The 27,589-nt window shown below is 45.8% G+C and overlaps 1 protein-coding gene across 2 annotated transcripts; it reads right to left on the minus strand.

The window, feature by feature from the left end:
- LOC139346821 (enhancer of polycomb homolog 1-like) lies at positions 1–27,388 on the minus strand. 2 transcript variants are annotated; one of them, XM_070986135.1, is made up of 15 exons: positions 27,131–27,388; positions 26,223–26,343; positions 16,891–17,050; positions 14,335–14,480; positions 13,704–13,910; positions 13,232–13,380; positions 11,569–11,722; positions 10,107–10,265; positions 9,796–9,885; positions 9,425–9,573; positions 7,493–7,914; positions 3,776–3,894; positions 3,217–3,358; positions 2,195–2,606; positions 1–1,631 (listed from the first exon to the last, which is right to left on the minus strand). In XM_070986135.1, exons 3-15 carry the CDS (start codon positions 16,988–16,990, stop codon positions 1,559–1,561), a joined length of 2,322 nt encoding a protein of 773 aa, XP_070842236.1. In that variant the 5' UTR covers positions 16,991–17,050; positions 26,223–26,343; positions 27,131–27,388; the 3' UTR covers positions 1–1,558. The 2 variants fall into 2 exon arrangements, with proteins under 2 accessions (XP_070842236.1, XP_070842235.1); XM_070986134.1 differs by lacking the exons at positions 26,223–26,343; positions 27,131–27,388 and adding an exon at positions 23,658–24,147.
- Between the last annotated feature and the right edge of the window lie 201 nt (positions 27,389–27,589).

A 27,589-nucleotide genomic window follows, 5' to 3' on the forward strand; every position in this document is an offset into this window, starting at 1 on the left:
TTCACATTTAATGCCCTGGGCTTTATTGTCTTATTTTAGTGAGAGTTCTGTCACATTTTTTTTAGTCTTTTCAGCCTCCAGGTGGGACAAGTAAACCTCAAGGATATATCCTGCCATTGGACTGGGCATTCAGATTCTGACAAAGACGAGAAGCACTACTAAGTAATGCTGCCTTTGTGCCTAACTCTTCACAGAAGAGAGTACATTAAATTCCCCAAAGGAAGGCACCCAATACTTGTGGTTTTTGGCCTTGCAGCCGTCTGGAGATTCTTTTTTCAAAGAAAAACGAAAATAAAGAAAAAGGGGAAGCGAGGGGGAGAAAACTGCTGTTTTCCCACGAGCCCTCTGTCCCCTCGTTAGCATTTTTTTTTGTTATTACAAACTGGAATGATGAAACACGTACAGCGATTACTGCCCATTCACCTCCCTTATCACCTATGCATGAACAAGTAACAAACGAACGAAAGAATGAAGTCTTTCAATAAACGAAAAGCTTACAATCAAGTTTACCACAAGAAAAGAAAATACAAAAATAACTGAATTTTTGTTTTACAAAAATGTTTCGTGGGATAAAACAAATAGAAACGGGGACTCGGCTTGCATGAAAACGAAGAACAACCCCTTAAAAAAAACAAACAAAAAAAAAAAATACAAAAGCAGCATTGATATTTATCAAAACCATGAACAGAAACAAAACCATCACAAAAAAATAGTGCTTTAATCAGAAGCAGCAAAGGCTTCTGGGAAGAGACTTCATCCCTGTTTTGTTACTTGTGTTTGGGACAATGTTGATGTAAGCTCCCAGGAAGAGAGGAGCGCCACCGCAGTCACCTGCAACACGCCGCCGCCGCCTCCTCCTCCTGGCTCTCCTGGTCTGTATGTATGTCACCATTGATTTTCACATGATCCACAGAGAGAAGCACAGGGACCCAAAAGAAACATGGGTGGGGTTTTGGGGGGGGGGAACCTGCTTTGTGTTCACAATATACAAAAATACCCAGGAGTCCGTAGCTACCTAACATTTACTACAGCACAGGAACCAACGAAAGTACAGTGTACAAATAAAAAAAACAAAACAAAACAAACCAAAAACAAAACAAAAAAAACTGTAAACACAGCACAATAAATAGATAAAAACAGCAGGCTCCGCACCATGCACATGATGTGATAAAACTCTGGTCTATACAACTCCCACATCTCTCACACTCGCCACACGTTACTTGGCTTACTTTTTTTTCCTTTAAGTTTGACTCCCAAGTGCAAAACATCACAAATGGACAGTTCTGTATTCAAGTAATATATACAAGGGGGATGGTACAAATATGTAGTTACTGTACAGATACTAATTTTGCCATATTCATAATTTACAGATGTCAATCTTGTACTTTTAACAGTAACAAAAGAACGAAAGAAAAACGCTTTTAAAAAGTATGAGAGATGAGAATTGCAAGCGAGCGGCCGCAGCCTCCCGTCGTTCGTCAGAGTCCTGCTGTCCCTTTTGCATTCCCGATGCTACGATGCACAGCACCTGAAGAGCGGACTCCTCGCTGCACCGCTACTACGTCACCTCCATGGCCACTGTGTTGTCTGCTATACTGTTCAGTGCTGGCTTGTCTTCGTCGTGATTATCCCTGAGGAAGAGAGGAAAGGTTCACGCCGGCATGTTTAAACTGCCCTCGATGTCCATCGGCAGCTCCTGTGTGTGTGTGTGTGTGTGTGTGTGTGTGTGTGTGTGTGTGTGTGTGTGTGTGCTTGGCTGTGACTGTTCACCCAGAAACACACATTACATAACATGTAATCATGCACGGCTTCAAGAAGAGCCATAAACTTAGAGAAGTTCTCTTCTGCATATTAATATGTACATTTTCCTGCTTTGTGCTGCGTCTGGAACATGGAGGCGTACTGAGACGGCGCCATAAGGAATGGAGCTTGTCTGATCGCCCACATCTGTGTGGAGGCTTCAGGTCTGAGCGGCTCGAGTTGTAGACTAATTAAAGCCGCTGGCTAAACGTCTGCATCAGTCGATCGAAATAAGAATCTGTTCATTTGTCGTTTTTTTGTGTGGGAGATCTTACAGCGATGACAGAGAAATGACGCCTTGATTTACACGCCTGTCACAGACACAATTAGCTTAGCTTAGCTTAGCATGAAAGCGGTACAAACACTGGTGCTGTGCAGGTGTGTGGGGCCTCACCTTGAGCCCAGGTCCATGGACGATGCTCCAGAGACTTTGGGCATCTGCAGGTTGGTGGTGGCGGACAGCTTTAAGGCAGAGGGTGGCACGTTGCCGAGGGTCCGGGGAATGTGGCGTCCGGTCAGGCTGGCGGCCGACGGCACGCTCAGACAGATGTTGTTCCCGATGAGGACCTGAGTGGTGGCAGGGGTGGCGTTGGCGGCGCTGCATCCCAGAATCCCCAGCGCCGCCGCTGCGTGGGCGCTGGGGGCGGAGGCGAGGGAGGTGGGGATGGCGTTGGCGGGCGAAGGGGTGGCCGAGTTGGAGGTGGGCTGGAGGAAAGTGGGGGCCGCGGAGGTGGTAGTGTACGTCGACTGGTTGGTCTGGTGGAGGGCCGCCGTGGTGCTGGTGAGGTGCAGGCCTTTGAGAACACCTGGCGAGCAGAGAGCGCTCTGATGAATGCAAAGCAAAACCGACGAGACGCCACAAGAATCTCCACTTTCTCTGATCACCGTTTTCTCTGTAAGAGCTCAAGATTCTGCCACATTTGATGCCATCAGTTTCTGAGGCGTCGCTGCACAATCGCACGCTGCAGGACTCAGTGTGTACAGCTACAAACAAACACTTATGTGCTAAATGTTAGCATTTCCAACTTTCCATGCAGTGGTCCTCGGCTGTATCTTGTTACGTAGCTTTAAGGGTGTTTGAATTTGTGGTTCTCAATCTTTTTGGCTCTGCTTTCTGACCCCTCTACTCAGGCTGTGAACACGAGCTCTGAGACCACAGAACGATACCCCCCCCGGAACATTGTGTTTGAAGCATTTTTAGAAGCCTCAAGAGGAGCAAGCATCCAGTATTTCACAAGAAAAAGCAAAAATGAGAGAAAATGATCCAAGTTTGTGTAACAGAAATATTTTCCCCTCTCATCCAATTAATCATTTGGTACCCCTCAGGGAGAAGCCCCCCAATCTTTAACAGAGACAGATTTAAAAACCTGAATTATTGTTTCACTAAGTAAACCCAACAACACAGGTGACCCTCACCTGCCCCCGCCAGGACCCCGTTCACTCCACTTGCCAGCACCAGCTCCTCTTTGGACTTCAGGGCCAGCAGCTGGTCCGTGGTGACCAGAGCCGAGGCGGCGAACTGCGCGCTGGCCTGGTCCAGCGTCTTGGCCACGAGCGCCTGGGATGGAAAAGGGGGAGAAAACATGTGGGTGTGTGCCAGAGACTTGACCGCTGTGCTGAAATGTACCAAAGCGCTGAATCTGCTGAGCTCAGCACCTCGGCTGCCAAACAGGAACTCAGCCAGTGGCATTAACGCCGCTCGTGGGAATGAGGATGTGTCCCATTTCCTGAGGATGGGTGAACTGACCTTCAACTGTAAATGATTTCCATATCAGGAGAACTGTGGCTGATTTAGTTTAACTGAGCTTCACTTTACTTCTCTCCAGTCATAAAAGCACATGTGAGAAGTGCACAGACAATAACGCAGAGCGACGCTAACAGCAGAGAAGAGCTCAGGTATGAGAGTCTGACGACAGGCGCGGGTGCGGCGAAGGCTCGGCGCCGTGCGTGCGTGCTTGCGTCCTTCCTCACTGACCTGTGTGTTGGCTGTTGCGCTGTTGTTGGCTTGTTGCTGCTGTTGGCTCTGGTCCAGCTGCTGTTTCTGCATGAGGGCCAGCTGCTCCTGGTGCTGCTGGTACTGCTCCGCCGTGAACACTGTGGACAGGAAGGATAAGATGCGCCGGTCAAAGCCAGAGCGTGGATACTGTTTGCTGTGCGGCTCATTTGGTTTAACTGGGATCTAATCCTGAGCACGACGCAGTCTGACATCAGTGTCGCTTTGCTATTGATGGAACAGTAGTTAGCATTTTTTAACAGCTTTTAAATGAAAATGACAGATTTGACAAGAGTTTGTTCTCTCTCAAAAAGTCTCTTTTGGTCTCAAATATTAAAATCATTACCATCAAAATGCAGGAACTGTAAGATTGACAGCTTTTCAACACAGGACAGCCAACCCCCTCTGTTCAATGAGGCAACTGAAATTAAACTTAGGTGCAATTTAGCCCCATTAAAATAACAGATTGTGCAAATCGCATTGCTAAACGCTGCCACAGTGCCACTGGGCATACACTCATTTTCTGTGTGTGTGTGTGTGTGCGTGTGTGCGTGTGTGTGTGTGTGTGTGTGTGTGTGTGTGTGTGTACAAAAGCGATGCCTTGGTGGGCTTTCAGACAGTGCAAGGGTTTAGTCGATGTGGCCGCATTGCTACGAGGTTCAGGGTAAAGACAATGTCTGAAGGCTCATCAAATGCAGAGTCACAAACACACACCAGCCTCTCCTCCTGAGGCCTGGCTGAACGGCCCTCACTCAAATCAGCTCAATGGCACGACGTTCATCCACAAGGAGAGCTCACACATATCCGAGTGGTCAAAACAGTGTCGCCAGACAACGCTGCTTTGTGTCACAGAAACCAGAGCAGCATGTATTTCACTATATGACAAACAGGAAGAGCTCTCTGCCTCTGTACAAGCAAACTAACGAGGCCAGATCTGGACTAAAAGCAAAGCTGGTGCTTGTCGTAAAATAAAAACATTATTGGAACCCTGCAAGGACAAACACGAGTGCTGCTAATAACATTAACAAAGTAGGATCCTGAAAATACAATTCAGCTCTCAATAGACAGTATTCCTTTCAGATGATTTCACAAAAACAGGCAAAAATCCACCATTGTGAACAACATGAAGAAGGACTGACAAAAGCTAGAACTCAGCTGCTCCCGCTGACGGAGCAAAGTAAGAGAAACACTGAATACTTGAAGGAGAACGTGTTGAGCTCAAGCCTGAGATAAATGGTCCTGTCTAACAAACAAAACAAAGCAAAGCCGACTCACGACTCCATGCTGTGGGCACACTGCGTAACAAATGATATCTTTTTTCAACCTCATTTCACATTAATTACTGGAGTAACCCTCGAGGTGTCGAGTATTTGTTATTTCACCAAACACGGGCAGAAAATACAGGCCTGCACAAGTGTTTCAAAGCTGGATGCCTTCAGCAGGCCACTGGTTTGCAGCTCGTTCTGAAGGCTTCTGTCAGCGTTCAATTAGCAGGACGTCTAGACACTCACATTAGCAGGGAATTATTTACACAAGTTACCACCAAGTAAGAGCAGGTTTACAAGAAACAACTCCTTTAAATGGTCCATAATTATAGACATTTCTTTCTTGCAGGATGTGACATTGCCCAAATTAAGCTTTAACACATTCTGACTTCCCAGGTTTGTGCAGAAAATCCAGAACTGCTGACATCAAGGCAACAAATGAAGCCTGAGCAAAGTCAGGTGCCGTTTCCCTTTAAACTCGCCCAAGCGCAGACAGATTAGGAGGTTTGAGGCGGGTGAGGTCAGGTTTCTGATGAATTCATATCCCTTGTAATTCACTTGCTGTTCTACTAAGATCCTGACAGCCCAGCATGGCGCAAACATTCACCAAGTTTCCAGCTCAGAGTCGCTGCAGCACATCTCATGAATCTATTTATTCAAGACTTTTTCTAATCGACACCGCCAAGCCACGGGAGCGGGAATTAATGTATTATAATATGGAGAGAGGGTTGGAAGCAGAGAGTTCATGTGATTTACCAGCGTCATGGGAGCCCAGGCTGGAGCAGAGCAATCTACCTTTGAGGCACCTCATCAAAACGTGTTACACAAGAGCAGCGGCAGGCTGCAGCGAAACAACGCCGCGCTGGCTTTCAAGTCGAACTTTCTTCTTCTCGCCATTGAATATTCACACGCACAAAATCAATTAAACAACTGCACCTCATATAATTTTATGCATGGGGACGTTTTTCAATTACAACCCTCCCAGTGCATGGCACAAAGGCAGTTCTCTCTTTTTTCTTTTCTGTGCCGAGAGATGAAGAGCCGAGGTCTGACAGAGAGGATCCTCTCATGGTCAAACAGGCAGCCTTTCCTGCTTCGCCATCTGCGTGAGCTCAAATATCTGTGTACGCTCTAACGGCAGAAACTTGTCACACCTAAAGACACTTTGCTTTAGGATTTATACCCCAGCAACACAGCTTTTACAGAGGCATCATGTGGAGTTTTCCACCACTTGAAGCGCAACGCTTTGGTTTGCATCAAGCACACGGGCGACGTGCCTGTTTTATCCTGCTACCTGACAGCTGCTTCGATTTGCAGAGAAAAGTGAAGAAAAAGAGGACAGCAAGCTGGGAAACATGGACGTACAACACAGGATTTAAGAAGAACTTAAAGAAAAAACAATCGTCTGTTTCCCGAGAAAGGAAATAAATTCATCGTGTGTTTTAGACCTTAAGGAGACACACGACGCCTTTGGGTAAGAAACACTGAATGTAAACATAGCCGTGGTTTGCTGGCATGAATATTCCAAAGACCACTTTCATTATCTCTGGTTGTATCAGGCTGCTGTTGACCAAAGCACAAATCAGTGAACAGCACTGTGGTACTGGAGTATCTGATTAAGAGGGTTCTTACATCAATGTGGTCAAAAAGAGACATTCCCATCTGGCTGTATGTGTGTGTGTGTTTGTGTTACAAGACCAGCATAAGACGTATGACACTGTCACAACATCAGGTCATTATGCCACTGCTAAACTCAGAGCCCATAAAATAACTACTGTAGAACAACCTAAAGGACAACGTAAGAATAGTCTAAAAGCATCAGTAACAGTAAAGAAGACCAGCGCTGAGTGACTGCGGGTATTCTGACACATATACAGATCGCAGTATGAGTCAGGATTTTAATGGGAAAGTATTTTTTCCTGCGGTCTGTACCAAACAAGCATGTCCCCATCACATCTGAAGAATATGGTTTGGACCTCGCACTCGCCATTTTGCAATTTTGGTAACATTTCAATTAATTGTTCAACCCCAAATTAGACCAATCTAAAACTTCTGAGACAGAAACCAGAGTCACACAAAATGGCCTAAAATGTTTTGGATCCCGAACAAAGTCAGCTGATAACAGCTCCGAACTGAGGCAAACATCTTTAATTAAAGCAAAGGGAGCACAAAGGGCCACCAGGCTTTGCTAAATCTACTGGCAGAAACCGCTGCCATAAACACTAAACTGGTTGAATGACATCGAGACCATGTTAAATTTGCTCCTTGTGACGCCAAGAAAGCTTTGCTTACAACGCAATAAAGCAACAATCTGAACCTTTTAACTCTGAGTTCGGACCAATGAAAATATTTTGACGTGCAATTTTAAGACACACGATGCCAAAGATACAAAAGATGACAGCGAGCAGCGCTGCTGAGGAAACAGCTGACTCACCATTGACGGGCGTGGGGGCCGGGCCCGTGCGGTTCTGGGAGCTGGCTCCTCCAGACAGGGTCCGGGTAAGTCCTGACGCTGTCCGGCTAAAATCCCTAAATCCTCTGCGAGACAAGTCTCCTCCACCCAAGGGGTGATGGGATAGCGTCCGTGGTCTGAAGTGCCTCCAGCGGCAAGATTTAATGTTCAAAAGAATCTGGCTGAGGTCCATAGGTGTTTGCGAAGATGGCGACAGGGGCGATGAAGAGGAGGGAAGGTGGGAGGAGCTGGTTGGGTCCGAGGTATTGGTTTCTGAGGTACTGGCGTTGGAGTTGCGGAGCGGAGAACTTGGAAGTGGTGAGGCGAGTGGTTCGGGCTCCGGGTCAGAGTCCAGGCTCTGACAGATGCTGTCTAGATCTGTGTGCGCTCTGTCCAACAAGACCCTGCAGCAAAAGCAAAAATCATCTCAATAAATCATCATCAGTGGACTGTTAAAAAGTCCAAGCCATCTGAGGTCAGATGAAATGAAAGACATGCTGTGGTCATTATCAGCACATCACTACACCAATGTCCTTTGGTCAGGACGACAGTGCTGTCAGCAGGGCTATTCCTTACATACCACTCGTTTAATTACAATGTCCAGTGGCCAATACCAAATATAGAGCTGGGTATTGCCCATAAAAAGGGAAAACATGCAGTTGTGCCGTGAGTACAGAGCAGAACACTTATGTAATGGAACAATACCAAAGTTTAGAGCCACGCTGCTGCTTCATGTGGCTGTAATGCTTGTTAAAACGCAGAAAAAAAAGAGGCAACAAGGCTATTCTGGCTATTCCAGCTCCACGCTACTCATGGGGTAAACCTCTTTTAGCTCGGCCTGAGGCTGGTACCAGAGGAAAGGTCGTGTTGTCCACTAAATCTGAACTGCAGTGACATTTTTAGATGTTGTACAATAAAAATTGTGTAGCACTGGCATAAATGTCAAGAAATAACCCAAGTCACAAGGATGCACTTATGCCTGTCTGTTCTACACTTCATAGGAATCTTTGCTGACACATTTAACTCTGGAGCCACGTTGGAAAGAACAACAAATGGGTCGACCAACAGCGCAGTCCCTGCAGGCCAGTCTGACCAAAGCACTGCTGTCATAAACACACATCAAACTGAAGAAGACAGATAGACTGGTCCTTGGGTGTCCCTCAGGGCAGGTGATAAGGTTGATTACAAACAGAAACAGAACATTGCCAATCTCATGTGCGTCTGTGAGACAGATACTGCCTAACGCAGTTGGTCTCCTCGACAACACCCGGCGCTGTGGAAGCCGCTGGCTAACTCCTCCAGCCAGCGAGCTTTATTCAATTGTCTGTGTAATTATGGAGGAGATATCAGCCTGAGCTGCAGGACATGTTGCTGTTTAGACCCCAAGTTTTCTGATTCGTCTACAGGCCACAAGCGGCAGGTGAATCCCAAAACAGGACTGTCGTGTTCATCTTTTTATGAGCCAGCTTGATGTTTCTAAAAGAACGTAGCCGCCAAATGACTGCTGGTAAGCTGCCATAGAGCTGGTATGGTAAACAACGTGGGCAGCCACAGCCAACACTTGGCTGAATTTCCCCTGTTCAGCGTTGGTACTGGCGGCATTCCCACACACATTTCATTTCACCATTTTCAGACTTCATTTTTGTCACTGAATTTGTTGATTTTAGGATGTCATGAATATGATGAATGCACATAGCTCCTGGACAACGAGCTGATCATGTCACACTTGTTGTTTACATCACAAACATCAGAGGATGAAAAGGTGGTTTTGGTCGTGCATTTTTGATTTAGCTAAGTCTTCCAGGCTAGGAAACGATCCGCTTCTGTTTTGCTTGTGCACCTGCAGAAGAATCTGAGCATCGCTGATCAAAACTCAGCACGCGTGAGGAAACCAAACAGCCAGACTGAACTCACCTGCCCCCTCTGCCCACGCGGCGCCGCGCCAAACCTATGCAGCGCCGCGGCATGTTCAGCGAGGTCAGACAGTAGCGGAAGCGTGGGTCGCCCAGCCCGCCCTCTGATGGGCTCACCCAGGGCCAGTTGCCACTCTGGTCTGGACGAGACTGAGGGATGATGAGGAGGACACGTGGAAAGAGAGGAGAAAGAAGATGTCACATATTAAAACCGAGAGTGAGGAAATAAACTGGAAGAGAGAAAGGTGAGTCTTGATTACAGCACTGATCTGTCCAGCAGAGTGTGGAAGACTAACACCCAGGGCAGCCAGACTGACCAGCCTGCTGCTGGCACTATAAATAGAAGCATGGGAGTCACAGGAGGGCACTCACAGCGTAGTACTGACAGCCGGCCTTCCTCCTGAACGCATAGCAGCCATCTGGGTCATTCTCCTCTTCTGCCTCTGAGGAACCTGAATGGATCTATGCAATAAAAGCTGTATTAGCAAATGAAGAGCTTAGGACCGGAAACCATTACCTCTCATAGACCCGACAACCAGCATATTACTGGCTCCACGCTTAATATTGGTTGAGTGGTTACAGCTTTTTATTTTTATTGTTAGAATCATATGGAAATTGTACCGAAATCACATGACGACAGAGGTTCAATCAGCTCTCGCTCATCTGAAATGAAACCATGTTACCTGTGAGAAGGGTTCTTCGTCTGAGCTGGGGAAATCGTACTGGTTGAGGTCCTTGGGATTGAACACCGAGGGCCCTGAATGCTGAGGCGCTGACAGAGGAGGGATCTTGGGCTTCTTTTCGTATTTCCTTTTGGTTCGCACTGCCTCTGTCTTCTCCGGCTGTGGAGGGGGGAGGGAAACAGCGCTCAGTGTTTATACTACAGTCTGCATAATCGAAAAGGCATTCCAAGATGCAAAGCAATGCTGGTGGTGGGAGCCTAGTGTTGGTGGTCTATGCGCAGGCGACGAGTGGGTGTAGAAACAACAGTGAGTAAAAGAGGCATTGATATGCAGATGGAGGCATGTGCCAGATGCCGCTGCCTAGCCAGATGGCTGCGTTTCCCCACCCCTCCCCAATCCAGCCCGTGCCACCGCTAACCCAACTTCCCCAGTGGGACGACCCCTCCCTGCCTGAACAGACTCCAACTCTACTAGGATTAGTCAGATCCTATTCAGTCCTTAGACGTGGGGACAAAGCAAACAGAGGCAGGGACTCTACGGTGAACAACTCCTGCGTCAAATCAATGGAAGAAGTGAGGGTTAGGGCCACAAGGGAGGAGGAGGGGGCAGAGTTAGACCAAAAAATGAGCTTCTGTGAACAAAAGGGAGAAGTCAACCAGCTGGTGGAGGAAAAGGGAGCTGGAAAAATGGGGGAAATAGTCGTCTCCCTGCAGGGCAGGGGGAGGGTTGTTGGACACTGGAGCTAATGAAGTTATAATGAGAAGAGGTGACACGGAGTTCACAACAGTGCTGTGTAATGAAGTGCTACATTATCGCAGCATATGGCAACTCAGCTTTAAGGAATCAGCACATAGAGCGTGCAGCGTGCCGCCTCAGTGACATAACTCTGATTACCAGCCATGAATAGAGTGACACAAGGCTGTCAGTCTGAGGGTTTCCCAAGAGCCTGGTCAAAATAATTCCTCTAGTACTTGTTGTCCTTTGGAGAATAAATGTGCTTTGTTACATAATTTTTACATGTTGCTCAATTGTGTTTTCTGGGGGGAAAAGTCAGAGCTTTTCACTACAACACTTGCAAAATAAAGGCTGAGAATAACAGACATTCATTTTCTTATCAAAATCTGTTACATACAGCATTGATTTTCAATGATTCCTTACTAGTTGCCATTTAAAATTATCTGCCCTTTTCACAAAGAAAAGCTCAAGATTTCATTTGAGCCTGTGTTCAATACAAACTACAGCGTGCTGCATTATACAGCTCCTCACTTCAAGCACTGTCACGGTGTGAATTGACTCTAGTGAAGGACAAATGCGAAGTCAATAACATTTTCTGATACTTGTGCAGACATTCTGTTCCAACGCCCACACTCATCAAGAGCCAGCAAGCATGGAAATCATTTTCCAGCCTGTCCCTGACATTATTAGGAGGAAGCCAGTGTTTCGTGAATGTACATGGCCTTACTTTCTTGTAGTCCTTCATATCCAAGTGGTCCTGGTGTCTGTACTGGTTGCTGTTGGACAAGGGAATGATGGGGATGGTGTAGACGGGTTTGACCAGAGCTCGCTGTGCAAGTGCCTCGGCCATCACCTCGCTGCCAAAGTCTGGCATTGCATTCCTGATGGAAGGAGGGAAAAGGGTTGGTGAGCATGAATGAGCTCCATTTAGGTATTATTTATGGTTAAATCAAATCTCTGTACTGCGACACATTCACAGAACTCTCTGAAACAGGTCTGAATAGCAACAGCGTAGCTGACAAAGAAAATACCTAAAATGGGACACATGGTTTGAGACAAAGCTACACAAAGAAACTGAACGAGTGGGCGTACCACTGTAACATTAGACTACAGGATGATTCCTTCATCTGGCCCACAAATCAAAAGGTTCATTTAAGGTAAAAAACACTAGTCAGTTATAGGAAAAACCGTCCAAGTATTACATTAGCATTTACTGCAAAGTAGAAACTATGGAGAAACGTGTGCATACCGTAGTATAATTTATACAGCTATATTCAGCAACATGATTGCCAATTAATGCTTAATTGTCAACACCGCACAGCCATGGCCAACACACCAGAGAAGCTCAACTTGAGTGCATAGAAAGAGCTCAAAACACACTCCTGTCAGACTACACACACCACTCAGAACACCTGGGTCACTCCACACCAGCATGATATCATGAAGTGGGCCTCAGAAGCTATCTACTGAGAATAGAGTGGTCCAATCTGGGAGTGAACGCTGGCTTTGATGCACAGGCAGAAACCAGGCCGGGATAACAAGAGGAAATTGAAATGTCACTACAAATCAAAAGCACTTCAAGGAGAAGGGTCCAATTTAAGCTCATACTGACAGCTACTTTCACAGCAAATTCATTCCATTCGGATGTCATGTTTAGATGGATCGCAAAGGCTCGGCTGGGGGGGGGGGGGGGGGGGGGACGACAATTCAGACCAGAGCTCGGAAAGGAAAAAGATGAAATTAAAAACACAAAATAACACCAACGTACTGTCCAGTGTAGACTGGGAAAAAGACTCCAGCACCCACAGAGAAGTCAATGAGCTAATTTGCTGCTGACGTTACTGAATAAACAGGATGAACTCTAAATTGATAATGCATGCAAAACAGTGTACATAACCGTGGCCCCAATTAACACGAGCAGCGAAGCCTGACTTAACAGAAAATATGTGGTTGACTCTTTTATACCGTCAATCTGGCGTCCTAATGGCCTCTGCTTGGGATTTCAACATGATAAGTAAACAAAAGCCAAATAAAATATGTGGGCTAACCACATAAACCATCCAAAACGGCACATGCAGTAAAGGTCTGCGAGTCACCTTCTCAGCTGCAGGGAGCAAAACAAATGGCCTTATCAGAAAAAACATTCCTGAGAGACGGGACGAGAGCACAGCTGCCAAACACAACGCCATCCAAAAAACGTATCTGTTCAAGAACATCTGACATTGAATCAGACAAGCGAAGCATGCGCTTATCACACTCCTCCATCATAAATCCCCGTGAATAAGCCTCCTAATAGCAGCTACTCCCCTAACAAGGCAGCTGATGCAGCGTAGACAACCCTCACAGCCACTGCAACGCTCTCTCTGGGCCAATTTTCCCAGCTTTCCTACCTCTTCTCCACGATCTCCAGTGTGAGATGCAGCAGCTCCCTCTTGCTCTTCTCCCTCCTCTTGATCATCTCCAGGATGGTGACAGCTCGGCTCAGGTCCCTGCGCAGCTTCAGCATCTTCTCGTACGACGCCTCGTCGTTCTTTCGGTTCTGAAAATGGAGCAGCGAACGTTCAGGCGTGAAGCTACGAGTGATCCCGTTTAAAGGGAACCTTCTTCAGATATGAAGTTGCTGAGGCTGTCTATTGTTTTAAAAACTTTGATTTAAGGGTAATAATATGGTGACTAGCTAGTGTACTGGTGCAACCTACACAAGCTGCACATCAAAGATGGATTTTGGGCTAAAGATCAATACCCCCAGACACATTCAAGGGGGTAAAACAACACCTTTGCCTTTAAGATGAAGGACTTCTCCGACTGCCAGACCACCAAAAAGCCATAATCTGCATGCAGCAACTTCTTCCAGATTCCTACCTTCCTGGTCTGCATCTTCTCCGTCCGTCGGCGGAAGGCCACATAGGGGTCGCTGGTGCTCGAGCCATCCCTCTTCTCCTGCTTGACGTTGGGGATGAGGGAGCCACCTTTGCAGGTTTTCCTCTTGCGGCTCCAGTAGTCAAACACCTCCTTGATCAGCTCGTCGTCCTCTTTCAGCAGCAGCTTGGCCTCCTGGAGACTGACGAGCTGTGGAGCAGCACAGGGAAGACCAGGTCAGTGCAAAGGTTGGAGGGTTGGAATATTTATGTTTCACATGTATGACAAAGATATCAACAACATGGAAAGAAAGCAGGAGTTTTAAACAAGCTGCAGTCATTTCAAACAGTCAAAAACACTACAAAACAAAGCTTTTAGGCTTTCAGCAGTGAGGCGAGGCCTTCATGCACACCTCATAGACAGTTGTATGAACTCAAATAGCCTGTGTATTAATCAGAGATGACGAAAACTCCACAGTAACCGTCCGTAAAGACAAATGCAATGACAATAAGATCACAGTGAAGCAAAGTCTGACTTAGTGGTCTTATTTATTCTGTGTAGAGCAGAGTCAGAGATGCCTCTGTGCAAATGGCATGCAAACCAGCATTTTTCCCCCATGCAGACTCACAAATACCTGCTGTCCGCTGCCTTTCTCCAGACGATCTATCATTTCTTCAAACTGCAGGGCTGTGATTTCCATTTTCTTCTTCAGCTTATTCACAAACGTCTCATCCTCTGAATCTAGGTCGTAGTCTGGCTGCTCTGTATCCAAACTGAAAGCTGTGAGATGGAGAGGAGCTGGTTACTGAAGAGACACACACAGACTTATTGACTCAGAAGCATTGTCAGGAGCAGGACTGCCTGAAGTAAACACAACATCACTTCTGTGAATGCTTGGGTGCACTTGAGCGGGCTGCATGGTGAGCGAACTTGACGACTTATTATCAAATAATGACACATTTGAGCATATTGAAACATAAATCTACACTTAACTTTGCACAATTTTCAGAAAATCCGTGGCATGCCTTGGATTGGATATGTGAAGTGGCCCAGGTAACTCACTAAAAATGCGTATTTCAAGAGCAAATGTGATCCATCGAAGTGTAATAAAGCCCTGTCATAATGTTATGATGCAGAGTCATTTGTGGTTATTGGACAAATCTGAAATCTCAAAAATCATTACACCTCGTTTCCATCTTCAGTCTGACACTGTCTGCACTCAAAGCCATTTCCATGGTGGAGGGTGACTCGATTTTCACTAACCAATCACTGAAGACCAGCCAATCTGCAAAGCTCTGGGCGGTTAGCGGAAATTGAACACAATGTGGATGCCTTTTTAATTAAAAAATTGTGTGTTTGAGCTGCGTATGGAGGCCATCATGCAGAAGATCCCTATGTTAAAAAATGCTGCAATGTTGTATTACATCAAATTCATTGATATTCATTCAATTTGGAATATTTCCTTATTGAATTGTTGAAATTTTATTCATCAATAACATAATACAATACAATAACTGATGATATAATGTGCTTATATTGTAAGATACATAAAAAAACAGAAAACACAGAATTTGGGAAAAATGTGACATGGGTTAGGATTGGGATTATATTTTACAGGCACTGCATGGTTTTTAGTTTCCTCCTTGGTTCCAGCATACAGCCTGACAATGCCATTATTCCCCCTGTGGTGCTCACTGTATCGCCTCTTTTCAGCTGAGAATCTGCTGTTTCATGTCACCGTGCCAGACTCTGATGAAGCCCATTGAACTCGGCAGAGTGGGCAGATTCAAAGGTCTGGACCCGGGAAATAGCAGCAGCACATTTCAGGCAAAGTCAATAAACACAAAGCACGGGGTATGAAATGCAGGCACCTTCATCTTCAGACAACCACTGCCAGCCAAACGTTGCTCTGCACACAAACACACCACTTCATCATGACAAAGCACTGTGCTCGTGTTTGGTTCTGTACCAAATGTTGCCTGGGGCTTCAGTTTTTCACCCAACCAGTCAGTCTGGACAGAGTCTCCAGCCATGGCCTGAAGATCCTCCAGACAATAACATATTAGTCAGGTAACACTGGGAAGTGGCTGTTCATCAGCGACTGAGACCACTGCATTAAAAAAAACATACGCTTACTTCACTGTCACTATAATCATCCCATTAACCTGCCAGAACCTGAAGCATTAGGGAAGGTATGCTGCGTTCCCTCTCACTGACCCACATTTAAACTGTTAGATAACTGACAAACAGAGCTGCACAATTATGGCAAACTCCTGCTGTAGCTGTGCCTCCGATTTACTTGTCACTAATTCAAGGACAGTGGATCTAAAGGCTGCAGGATACAGCCAACAAAAGCGATTTCTTCTCATGTTTTTGTTGAGAAATACTTCTTCATTGTGACTTCCGGCCTGTTTAGTGCCATTCTCTCCAGATAAAGGAACTCAAATGGTCGTATTAGGAACCAGAAAACCAACCGCTGCAAGCAATGACACGACACCGCTGACCAGATGCTGGCAACAGTGTTGTGGTGTGTGTGTAAAAATGTTTGCACAGAGAAATGTGTGAAATCTTAGGCAATCGCTCTGGTGTGAGAAAGCAGCTACAGCACTTCATCATTTCACATGTGGGAATACGCCAATTCAATCTGGAGTGGGGCGTGCTGTGAGTGCAATTCTCCTTTCTTTCTCCATCGATAACCAACTGGCCCCTAATTTTTAGCACTCATGGAGACCGTTCAAACATTTCTAGAGATTTTCCGATATCACACATCTGCTGCCAGACCCTCTTGAGAAAATAATGTAACACATGTGTGTCAAGACAGACACACTGATGACCCTTTCCCACATGAAACCTGCAACACTGCTGCGTCTGATTATCCACACATGGTAGTGATTTTTAGCGTCCACATACAGGGCTTCTACCCAAAAATCTATGCATTATTTTTAGCATGTGATCCCATATAGATGAGATGTGCTTGCTTAGGAGCCAGCTGGACTGACATCAGATCCGCAGTAATACCTGACTGCTCCACTAAACCTGTGCTTAAATGCACAAATCCCTCTATCAGCAGCATAAACCCCCTGAAATCGGACACACCCGGTGCATCCAAACAGCAACAACGTCACCACGTGCTCGCGGACCACTAACGCAGCTAAGAAAATAATCCTGTTGCATGCGGCCTGCTACTCACGCTGTATGTGAATAAGCTGCTTTGGCATCTTGAACTCCCCGGGGTAGAGGGACTCGTAGTGTGTAATGTTGCGCTCTGCCTCGGGGACGGGTATAACCATGTTGTCCCGCTTCTCGCCATATACCTGCTGCGCCGAGATGGCCCGCTGGAGATGGTGCTCCTGGAGGAGAGAAAGAAAACAGCTGTTAGCGACAGACTGGCTGCAATTCAAGGAGCTTTGCGGACTTTTTCTTTTGAAGAAATCCTGTTCTTGATTTAGCTGTGTGCTGTTCTTTTATACATGCTCACACTCGCAAAGAAAAGTGAGCGTCTGATTTATTAACCAGTAGACGGAAACCGTTTTTCATAAATATCACTTCATTACACGGATACGCATCGACAAATAAAAATTCTGGTGGGTAATGGGATAGGAATAAAAATGAGCAAGATTGATTTAGTTTGTGAAATAAGTACCGCTGTTTCACCAGGAGTTTAATGAGTTTGCCATTTGTTTGCAGATATACTGCATACAGGGAGGACTAACAAACACAAAACAAGCAACTATTCCAGAACTACCTGCACTAACGCACAGGACATAAGAGCACAGGCTTGTCTGGTAATTAATGTGGTTTGCAGCACAGGATGTTGAGGCGCAATCACAAGGAAATGACATGTAACGTTAAGAGATTATCCTCAAACCCTCATCAGACTAGCAGGATACTTTATTAGTCCAGTATGCTGCAGAAGCCACAATGTAAATGTGTAAAAAGCAAATAAAATCTTAATGCTATGATTTTCTGTTCCATGTAGTAACACCCTTCATACAATCATGCTCATTAAGTGATGAAACTCGGCCTTTCCTTACTTGTAAACAAATGAGCCTTTCATATCCAATCATGACACTATCACCTTATTACCAATGGACCAAAAACACTGTATACAGGGAAATATAATGATATAATGTATAATACTAAAATAACAAAAAAAAGACATGGATTTCCTTTGTAAGCTGAATCATAGCCTGCCCATTAACATGAGATGGCCTCAGTCACATATCCTCCAAAATCCTTTTACTGATTATCTTCCAATGTTTCTTTCTGGCACTTCTCAACATTACCTGTAATCATCTGTCCAAGCTCGTCTAAATAGTCAGAACATACTATTTGTCCTAGTGCATTATGCCTATATATACCATCACAGCTCTGAATGCTGTATGTCAGAAATGAGTCATCGGTGTAGGATTGTGGGCGTTGAACAGGTTCTGTCTATGAGATACAAGGAGTATCAGCAAGCACGCATCAGTGTGTCAATCTGCCGCGAGTACACAGAGGTGAGATTCAGTCAGTGTACTTGTACTTCAAAGCATGTGCGCTCTGGCAAAGACATCATTTTGAGCCGTGTACAGGTAACCCTACTATCACAACAGTGACTCACTGTTTTCAATTACTGCATCTCCTGCAAGAACAAGTCACAAAGTTAGTGGGAAAAGAAAATCTGTCCTACAAGTTCACAAAAACGCAGCTGCTCATTCTGAGTCACGCAATCACGGATGAAATACCTGCCAGTTTGTCCAGCAGAAAATCTGCTACTTTAACTAACTTACACAAGCAGGGACGTTAGCAAATGAGTCACACAGTTTGACTCTTGAACTCTGCGAGCGCACAATGTTTTTACATTATGTAATCTGACGCAGTGATGCTACGAAGAATCCCACACAAACAAACATTTTGGTCTAAAATACATAAAACATGGCTGATATTCCTTTACAAACATCCTTTTTGTTGATCAAAAATAAGCACAGACTGACTTTGAACCCCAGTAATAACATCAGCATCAAAGACAGCAGTTTATTACTAATGTACACTCAGTCTGTAGTACACAGTGTCTGTGGGCCTTCTCTCAGCAGTTGATGCAACAGATGGCCAATCCAGCCCAACCGACTGAGGCCCATCTTGCTCCAACAAGTATTTTAACAGGGCTCCTACTCACTTTGCACGTTACACATTTTTTCACAGCCACAGTTTCTTGTGGATTGAGATATGGGTCAGTGTTCAGTGACATACCCATTGTGGCTGCAAATGTGAGCATCAGTGAATCCATGTTTACGCATGGTTAATCTTCAGTACCAAAAACTACTACATTTTAGACACCGCCACACTCGCGTGGGTGTTTTAAGTGGTTAGGACTTAAGTATAATCCAAAGCTATGAGGAACCCTGCGTGGACCAACAGAAGAACCGAATCAGAGCTGTGAGCTGGCATGAAAGGACACAGCATGTGTCCAGAGATGAACCATCTGCCCCTGGTAAGCTTATCGACAAGCCAAGCGTTGTACACTTTCACTACAACCAATACACACAGAAAACAGCCTATTGTGTTCACTGGACCATTGTGAATCTAACCCTGAGGGACTAGAGTCAAGGTGTTCACCTGAGAGGATTCAGGTAACATCCATCACCCACCGCCTGATGGTTGGTAACTCTATATGAGCGTGGGGCATGAATGTACACATACCACAAACAAATTGGCATCTATTCACAAATCACCAGCAATTAAGATGTCGCTCTGCACGTGACTGAATTTGGCATATTCACACGTGCACATCACGGGTTTGGAGGGCACTGCTTGCACTGATTACAAGAAAAAGCAACTGCACATGTGTGTTGAAGGGAGCTGCGTCTTGACTTTGAGAACATTTAGATGAAACATTTATAAGAACTCTGGTTTAACTTTATCACACTGCATAATGAGGTCTGACATGTCACAGCAGACAACTGATTTCACACCTACAAGCTACCTCCAATTCAACTTCAGGCTGTGGGAGGAAACCAACCCTTGAACATACGAACACGACATAGAAAAGGTCCCATCGGGCTGGTGGATTCATAGCAGGGTGCTTCTACCTGCAACAACCGAGCCACCATGTTTTTAAGTCAAATGTACATTTTTTTCTTGCAGACATCCTTAAATATTGTAAGCTACATTACTCAGGAACAGGCATGACCGTGTGGCTGGAGGTTGCAGGTTGCTGATGACAAAGAGATGCTTGCCAACATGAAGACACACTGCTGCTTCATTAAGAGTCGCTGGCCGATGCGACGTGACCTGATGTAAAGTCTGTGAGCCGATGTTTAACGAACACGGTGCAGGGTTTTCTCTGTCATGTAGCTTGTCAAACACACCCTCAAAAAGCAACCGGTCTGACACGCTGATGAACCCCGAGCTTTGCGAGTTAAGGAACCTGCATATTGAGCGAGCGCGGGGAACCAATTAAAAGCGAGCCGGGCCTGGACCTGCCTTCGCACGCTTCTGTAGAGGATATGAGCTTGGCAGATTTCAGCAGGCTACCCTGAGCCGCCTCTGACCTAAAGATATCCTGATCTTTCGCAGCTGTGATCCTCACCACCACGGTTCACAGCCTGGGATTTCCTCTGCTGAGGAATTGGGTGAGTGGGGATAAAGAGCTTTTGTGAATGGCACATGGGAGCGAGTAATATAGCTTCTTCTAGGAAGTCTCACAACTGTCTGTCTTGTCAAAATTTAAATTGAGATGTCTCTGCTATATGTGGAACCCTTTTTTTCTGTCCATGCTGAAACTCTTGAGTTATCTTTCTCATTATTCCCGAATAAAAAATGAGAAGAGTTTCAGGACACTTAAAGAGAAAACTCAGCTGAACGTTAATGGATGCACAGCGGGCTCAAATGCTGACACCCCCCCCCGGTGACAGAGCAGTCCCTAACCACACTGCCTCTCACCCCACAAATCACAAACTAATACCGTCTGTCCAGCCCTCTTGTGCTTTCTGCATTCATGTTCTGGGACTGTGGAGACTTCACAGCGGCAGTGCTACTTTTCTCTCGCAGCCACAGATGCAGATAGAGGAGACACAAATGAAAATCTATTTTTCACAGCGCCACTCGTTCCTTCCATTAAACGTTCCTGAGAAAAATAGATGACTCCAATAAAAGCTGCCATGGCAACCAAAGTGTGGCCTCCAGCAGGTGTTTTCAGCTCATGTCGACCGGAGGAAAGCGGGCGAGCGTCGAGGAAGCCAATCTGCTCTGTGAGGCAAAGTATACGCCGTGTCTAAAAGCCACAAAGCGCCGCAACGCGCCCCGCAAAACAAACAGGCAGCCAAAAGACGAGACGGGCGACCGCCACGTTCTTTTACATCTAACTAAACTCAGACGGGCCATGTGATTAACGTAGCAAAACACGCCGCGCATGCGAGTTATGCAGCTTTAATGAGGGCGTGCTCCTTCAAACGCTCACGTCACGATTGCAGCAAACTCTCTATACTTTGAGTACCAAAACGATTTTAGATTTTAAAGGCACATTAACACAACTTTACGTTTCATTTTCCTTTTTACAGCCACTCATCATGCAAACGACAGACACACCTGTGAAATGCTTCATGCATTTCTTCTTGTGACCTCCCTACATTGCAGACTTTACTCAGACCGCCACTGTCACGCTGACAGCTGTGATTGCGGACAAGCCACACCTGCTCCTCTGAATAGCACTTGATGAATGCACACACTTAACTATCAGTGCAAATGTAACAATTACAGACACTTTCATAACAATGGGACAAAATGTACCGTTGCGCTAACTGCAATATAACACGGAAAAACAAAACCTCAGAACAGAACATGGACCCGTGTGACATCTGTTGGAAAAAGCCACAGCAGAGAACAGCAGGTGAACTGTTTTATACTTTCTAGGACATTGTGCACGGACAGATTATTTGAGATTAAAGCGCCCAGTTCCACTGCAACCACCAATGGCGCAAATTGTGATTTTATGTCTGACAGGTTTGATGGCATGAATGCTGATGAGGCAGATGCAGAGGAAGGTTGTTGTTTTTGTGATTAAAATGAGCCGAGAAAAGAAGTCCATCAGCGATATATCGGGCTTGTTGCTGACACCCGGTATAATCTAAACATCGCATAATCCTACACTTTGGTGAGACCGACCTGTCATCAGGTTATAAAAAGACATCCCTTCCTACATGCGCTCACACCATCAATGCTAACATCTCATCGAGATCACAAAACGCACTTACTCGCTAAACAGACATAACTCTGAGGTAAGCGTGTCAGTCAGCTCGGCACACCAGCACTCCACTGTTGCTGGACAGGATGTGGGTCAGGGAGCTAAGCCATGCAGGGCCTTGTAGTAAAACTGTCCTCTTTATCTCTTCTGTCACTCTGTTATGTAATGCCGCTGTGTGTATGTGTACAGTAGGTGGGGGAGGGCCAGCAGGGGGGGCAGGATTTCTGCTGACTTTGCGCGCCCTGCATTTGCTTTCCTTGTGTTTGTGTCTGCTGAGGCATCTTGGCGGCATGGGGAGGGCTCTCCTGCTGATGAGGTGACGGAGAGAAATTCAGCAGAGCAGGTCAGGAGGGGTAACAACACCAGCTAATACACCAGCCATGAAAGCTTTGTCCACAACCAGCATGAATGAGCAGCTATGAACCGACAGCCACACAAATGATCCACCAAACCTGAGAGCAGTTTGGGTAAAAAGTGCACAAGAAAGCTGCTTCTGGTTAGCAGATGACAGTGAATTAAATAGAGTTATCCTGTTTTTATGCTCATAATTCAAACTCCCTCCAACCTGACAACCTGTAGTTCAAACAGGTTATAATTATCTCGCTTTGCATAATCTGTATACAATGCAAATTATTTCCACCTTCAAAAATGGTGTGTGATACATGACACCAACCTGTTTTACGAAAGAGTGAACAAACAAGGATGAAGTAACACTGATCCCACAAGTTCAACTCAGACAAGCTGAAAGAAACATTAAACAATGTAAATGTCCACCAAAAAGATCACCTGATCTGTAAAAAAAAAAAGCCTGAATTATACAGCAGATTCACAAATAAGTAAAACTCTGATTTGCATGGGGCTACAACATCCTATATGTATATTTAGACTGTGAATGAATTATGAAGACACTGCAAAGTAAACTCACTTAACTTGTTAACAACTGTTTACAAGCTCCACACTTAAAGAAGCACGTCTTGATCTGAGCAACTTTGGTGTCTCTCGTCTCTTAATGAATAAATACACACACGATCTAAGTGTGGCCACACCGACCCAAAACTCCCGCCATCACCTTTCCAGTGAACTACACAGATGTAACGCTGAAAACACGAGCGCAGCCGCCTCTGGGACGCCGCGATCATCGCCATAGCATACAGGTTATGACACATAATGCCTCCACGGTGCTGTGCTGTTCAGCAGGACTGTGTTGTGATTGAACAGAGGTCGAGCTGCAAGATTTTTCCCTTCCCCTCTGTGTTCTCCGGAAAAACAGGCGGTGTGCGGCACACATGGCAGAGCCGGAGCTGTCAACACGCAACACCTAGCTGTCAAACCGGGCTGAGGGCTCGCTGTCTCCCCCTGGCGTTTGTCCACGGAAAGTACACAACGTCCGAGGCCTATCCCCGCTCGCCTTTACCGAGGAGAAAGTCAACAAAATGGTGGAACAGATACAAGTCACGTGACTTCTTTGTGCTTTCGGTGGCGGTTTGAAGCGAAATTAATGCACACAACACGGCTTACGAATAAAATATCAAACCCCTGCGACCTTATAACGACACATGTGGTAGAACGGGGTCATAATATTCAGAATTCATCGAGATCCGTCGTGTGCACGAAAGAGCAGATATGGCGGCCATTTTGCACAAGCTTGCGCAGGCAACATAGTGGCGCCCCTCGACATGAAAACACAGCTAAAGCGATCCACCACCAGCCGGCCACCAATAATGAAAACATACCGATTCCTCCTCTTTTTCCATCCCAGTTGGCATCTGCGGCACTGCCCGGTTGATTGAGGCATATTCGTGCAGGTCAGGCAAATCCTCGCAGCGGAAGACGGGTAGAGGCTTACTAGCATCCAGCGCCCGTGCCCGAAACGACAATTTACTCATTTTTATATTAAAAGATGCAGCATAAATCTATTCGATCTGCTAAGAATAACAGCAGTTCTGCCTCGAGTTCTCATGGATGAATCTGTGACGGTCTCAAGGAGTCAGCCGGTCGATTGAGGGCAAGCTTGGGTCCGTAACAGCGCGAACAGAGCCGGGCAGGCCCGGGTCGCGGTCGCTCTCTGTCGGTCTCTTTTTTCCTAGGCTCCGCTGTTCCTCCCCGGTTCAATACGCCATGGCCAACATGGCGGACATTACAAACTCATGCAGCTCTCCGCTCGCTCCGAGCGGCCCAACCCCCTCGATCACACAAACAGCCATTCCCACGCAGCTTCGCACGCGTGCGCGCTCGCGAGACCCTTGGGGTACGGGCGAAGGAGGGGGAGAGGGGGGAGGACCGACGGTAGGGGCGAGATGCTGGATGCTGATGAAGGGATGTAAAACTTCCCAGGCTCGGGATGTTCTCATCCTATAATACACCAGACTGACGGTGACGTACGAAAACATATTTATTCTTTATGTGAGAGGGGGAAAAAAATCTGTGGCAATAAAAAACAAAAGCTGAACGTCCGTCTGTCGCACTCGAGCTTTAAAACAGATTATGGGTCTGGGTTAAACCCAAAGACCCACAAACAGGTCGGCTATGTGAGTCTGCTTTTTAACCTTTCAAGGACACACGCTATTTCAAACTTCCGTCGTGTGTCAAAATTAGTGCGCAACCTAAAATAAGACATGCTCTTGCTATTAGAGTCATTGTTTTGCAAATGTCGCCACCGCGTGGTGGAAGCGGTACTACACTCGGGTCCTCCACTGATGCTGTCTGCTTCACAGGACTGATGAACAGGGTCAGACGTTTCACATAATTATAAACACTGCGTTCACTCAAGTATTATAATGCACCTGCAGAGGGGTGGACACAATAACAGGAACAGCTCACAATAAAAATGGTTGTGCAGGAAATCGCAATTTAGTAAAGCTATGCAACATTGGTTTAGGATGAAATGTGAAGTTATATATTTTGGAGGTATTTTTGATATTTCCTGACTCAAACAGGACTGCAGACTAAAAATATGAACAAGAGATTCAGAAAATTAAGACTAGCAAGATGGCAGAGCCAGACTGAAAATACTGAAACCGACTTCTTCTTTAAATTAACAGCCCACAAACACAGTCAGGCTCTCTTTAAATTACTGATGCTGCTTTGTATTTTTTACAATGTGTACAATCCTTTTGTTCAGCAGCTGACAGTATGTGCGTGACCACGTTGAGGGCAGGACAGATCCATGGATTCAAGCCTTCCCAAGCAACAACAATGATGATACACTGAAGCAGGCAACGATGTTTAATTTGTCAGCTGTCACTTTTTGTGATCAAGTGTACCTTCATCCCGGTGCAGCTTCATTTTCTTATTTGTGACTGTCAGATGTGGAAATCAGCACAGTCTTCTGCTGTTGTAGCCCAAAAGGTTCAAGGGTAGATGCAAAATATGCATCTGGACAGGTCCTTCTGCACATTACAGATGTGCTGCGATGTTATTTCCATTTGACCCCCTGATAGATGTGACATGTCTCGCCTTTCTCCGATTTCGACAAAGTGGCATTTTTCCAACACAGCGCTGCAATTGTGGGTGCTTATTTAAATCAAACCAATCTTTGTTGCCTCACACGATAACAGGATGCCCACATAACAGCTTCCAGAGCTGACCGTTTCTGAAATACTGAAGGAAGTGTGTTTGGCACAAATGAGCAGAGTCAAAGTGATCTGGCTTGTCCATCACACTCGTGTTTGATGTCTGAGTTAAATGTAGCCCGGAGGAGAGACTTGCATAAAGAAAGGAGACACGCCTGATGCTTTGGTCACTCAGCATGCTCAACACTGGCCCAAAGGCACGGAGGTATACACACTTCAATATTACACTTCAGTGCTCATTGCTGCAGAAGTGAAAGTGTGAAGGCTAATTAACAGGCCTAGTTATTGAGGATATTCAGTAAGAATCAATATGGAAACACTAAAACCTCACGTAGGACAAACTTCCTTCTTGCAGGACGAGAGAAAACCTCATGATAGGTGTTTCACAGAATAATCTATATTCTCAGGCTTCACCACAGACTATCCCCTTTTAAGTGCTTTCACACTGCTCCTGTCCACATGCATGAATGTTTCATACATGTGTAAGAGGATTGAGGCACGTTTGTAGACACGCATACACTGAGCAGATGCATGCATAAGTACGATACACATGAGGGTAAAATTTGGCACTGCATGTGCAACAATGAGAGATAAGGCTGTCTAGCCACTACAGACCACACAACCCTGACCTTGGCTACCTGGTTTTCAGGGGCACAACACATGTAAGCAATACCTGTTTCAATGCCATAACCAAATAGCACGAGAAATGTAAGAAATGCAAATAACCTGTAAGGATGGATGAGACTTCCTGTGGGCGCGAGTGAATGATACAGATGTGGGAGGCCGACATGATGATGATCATCCATTTGGGAGCAGTGGGCTCACATCTGTAGTCCATAACGGAGACCTGTGAAGCAAAGGGGCAAGAAAGACACGCTAATATAAAAAGCATAATTAAAGGTCTAATATGTTCAAATGCATGGTTAATGTGATTTGAGCTCCACAGAGATGTGCCATGTAAGCATTTATTGTCACATTTTCTCCTCTGTTGGGCTTTAACTACACTCCTGCACTGAAATATGTGGGATCATTGGGAGGACATTTGGAGCAAGATTTGACCAATATTGACAACACACACCCACACGATCGTTCTCACAGCCACAACTGCTCTTTTTCAATTGAAATGAGGGGCACACATTGATTTTAGAGGCGCTTTGCTTTGGACTGTGTTTAATAATGTAGAGCAAGTTTTGTTGCTACAACATCACAGAGTGCACATTAGTGCAAACCCATATATGGAAGAGTGGAGGGGTAAATAGAAGAGGACACGACTGGAAGACAAAAAAAGAGGCAGAAATCGTCTTAGCAAATGTGGACGACAAGCATGCACCGCCACGAAGCCGATTACAGAGCAGCTTTTCACGGGTTTGTAATTCGTTTCGAGCCCAGAGATCAAACACAGCTGTGTTTGCACAAGAACAGCGACACCGAGGCTAGCTGACAGGCTGCTAACGCTAGCTTAGCCCAGTTTCCCTGACCCTGCGCCATTTACCAGCCAGCTAACAGTTTGCGGACAGACTACCAACAGTTTCATTTTAACTCGTAACTAACTTATCCGCAATGGAAAGGCGCCACTTTCGATTCTCATCAAGATACCACGGGGGAAACTCGCCTGAGACGGACTTGCAACTTACCTGCTGCTAGCAAAGCCACAGGGGAGGGTGATGATGATGGCAGTTCTTCTTGTGGTTGTCATGCTAGCCCGATGCTAACGCTGGTTAGCTCCCCTCAGGACGCCTCAGAGGAAAACGATTATATATTTCTTACTGTTGAAAGTGCGGTTAACTCACTGCGAGAGGTCACTGGAAACGAAGGCTGGGGTAGGGAAAGTGATATCCCGTCGCTCACGGTAAACTTGGATAGTTCGCTAACGTTACTTCGACAAGAAAAAAAAAAAAAAAAAAAAAAAAAAAAGATCCAAACTGACCACCAAGCCACTTTGCAGGCGAATTGTGATTGGAGGGTGAATGCCACCAATCACCTGTGGAGAGCTCGGGGAGGATGAGCTCAGTGGTCCCCCCGCCCACCCACGAGCAACAACAACAACAGTCATAATAATAATAATAATAATAATAATAATAATAATAATAATA

The sequence above is a fragment of the Chaetodon trifascialis genome, chromosome 18 (assembly GCF_039877785.1).
Source record: "Chaetodon trifascialis isolate fChaTrf1 chromosome 18, fChaTrf1.hap1, whole genome shotgun sequence".
Lineage (NCBI taxonomy): Eukaryota > Metazoa > Chordata > Actinopteri > Chaetodontiformes > Chaetodontidae > Chaetodon > Chaetodon trifascialis.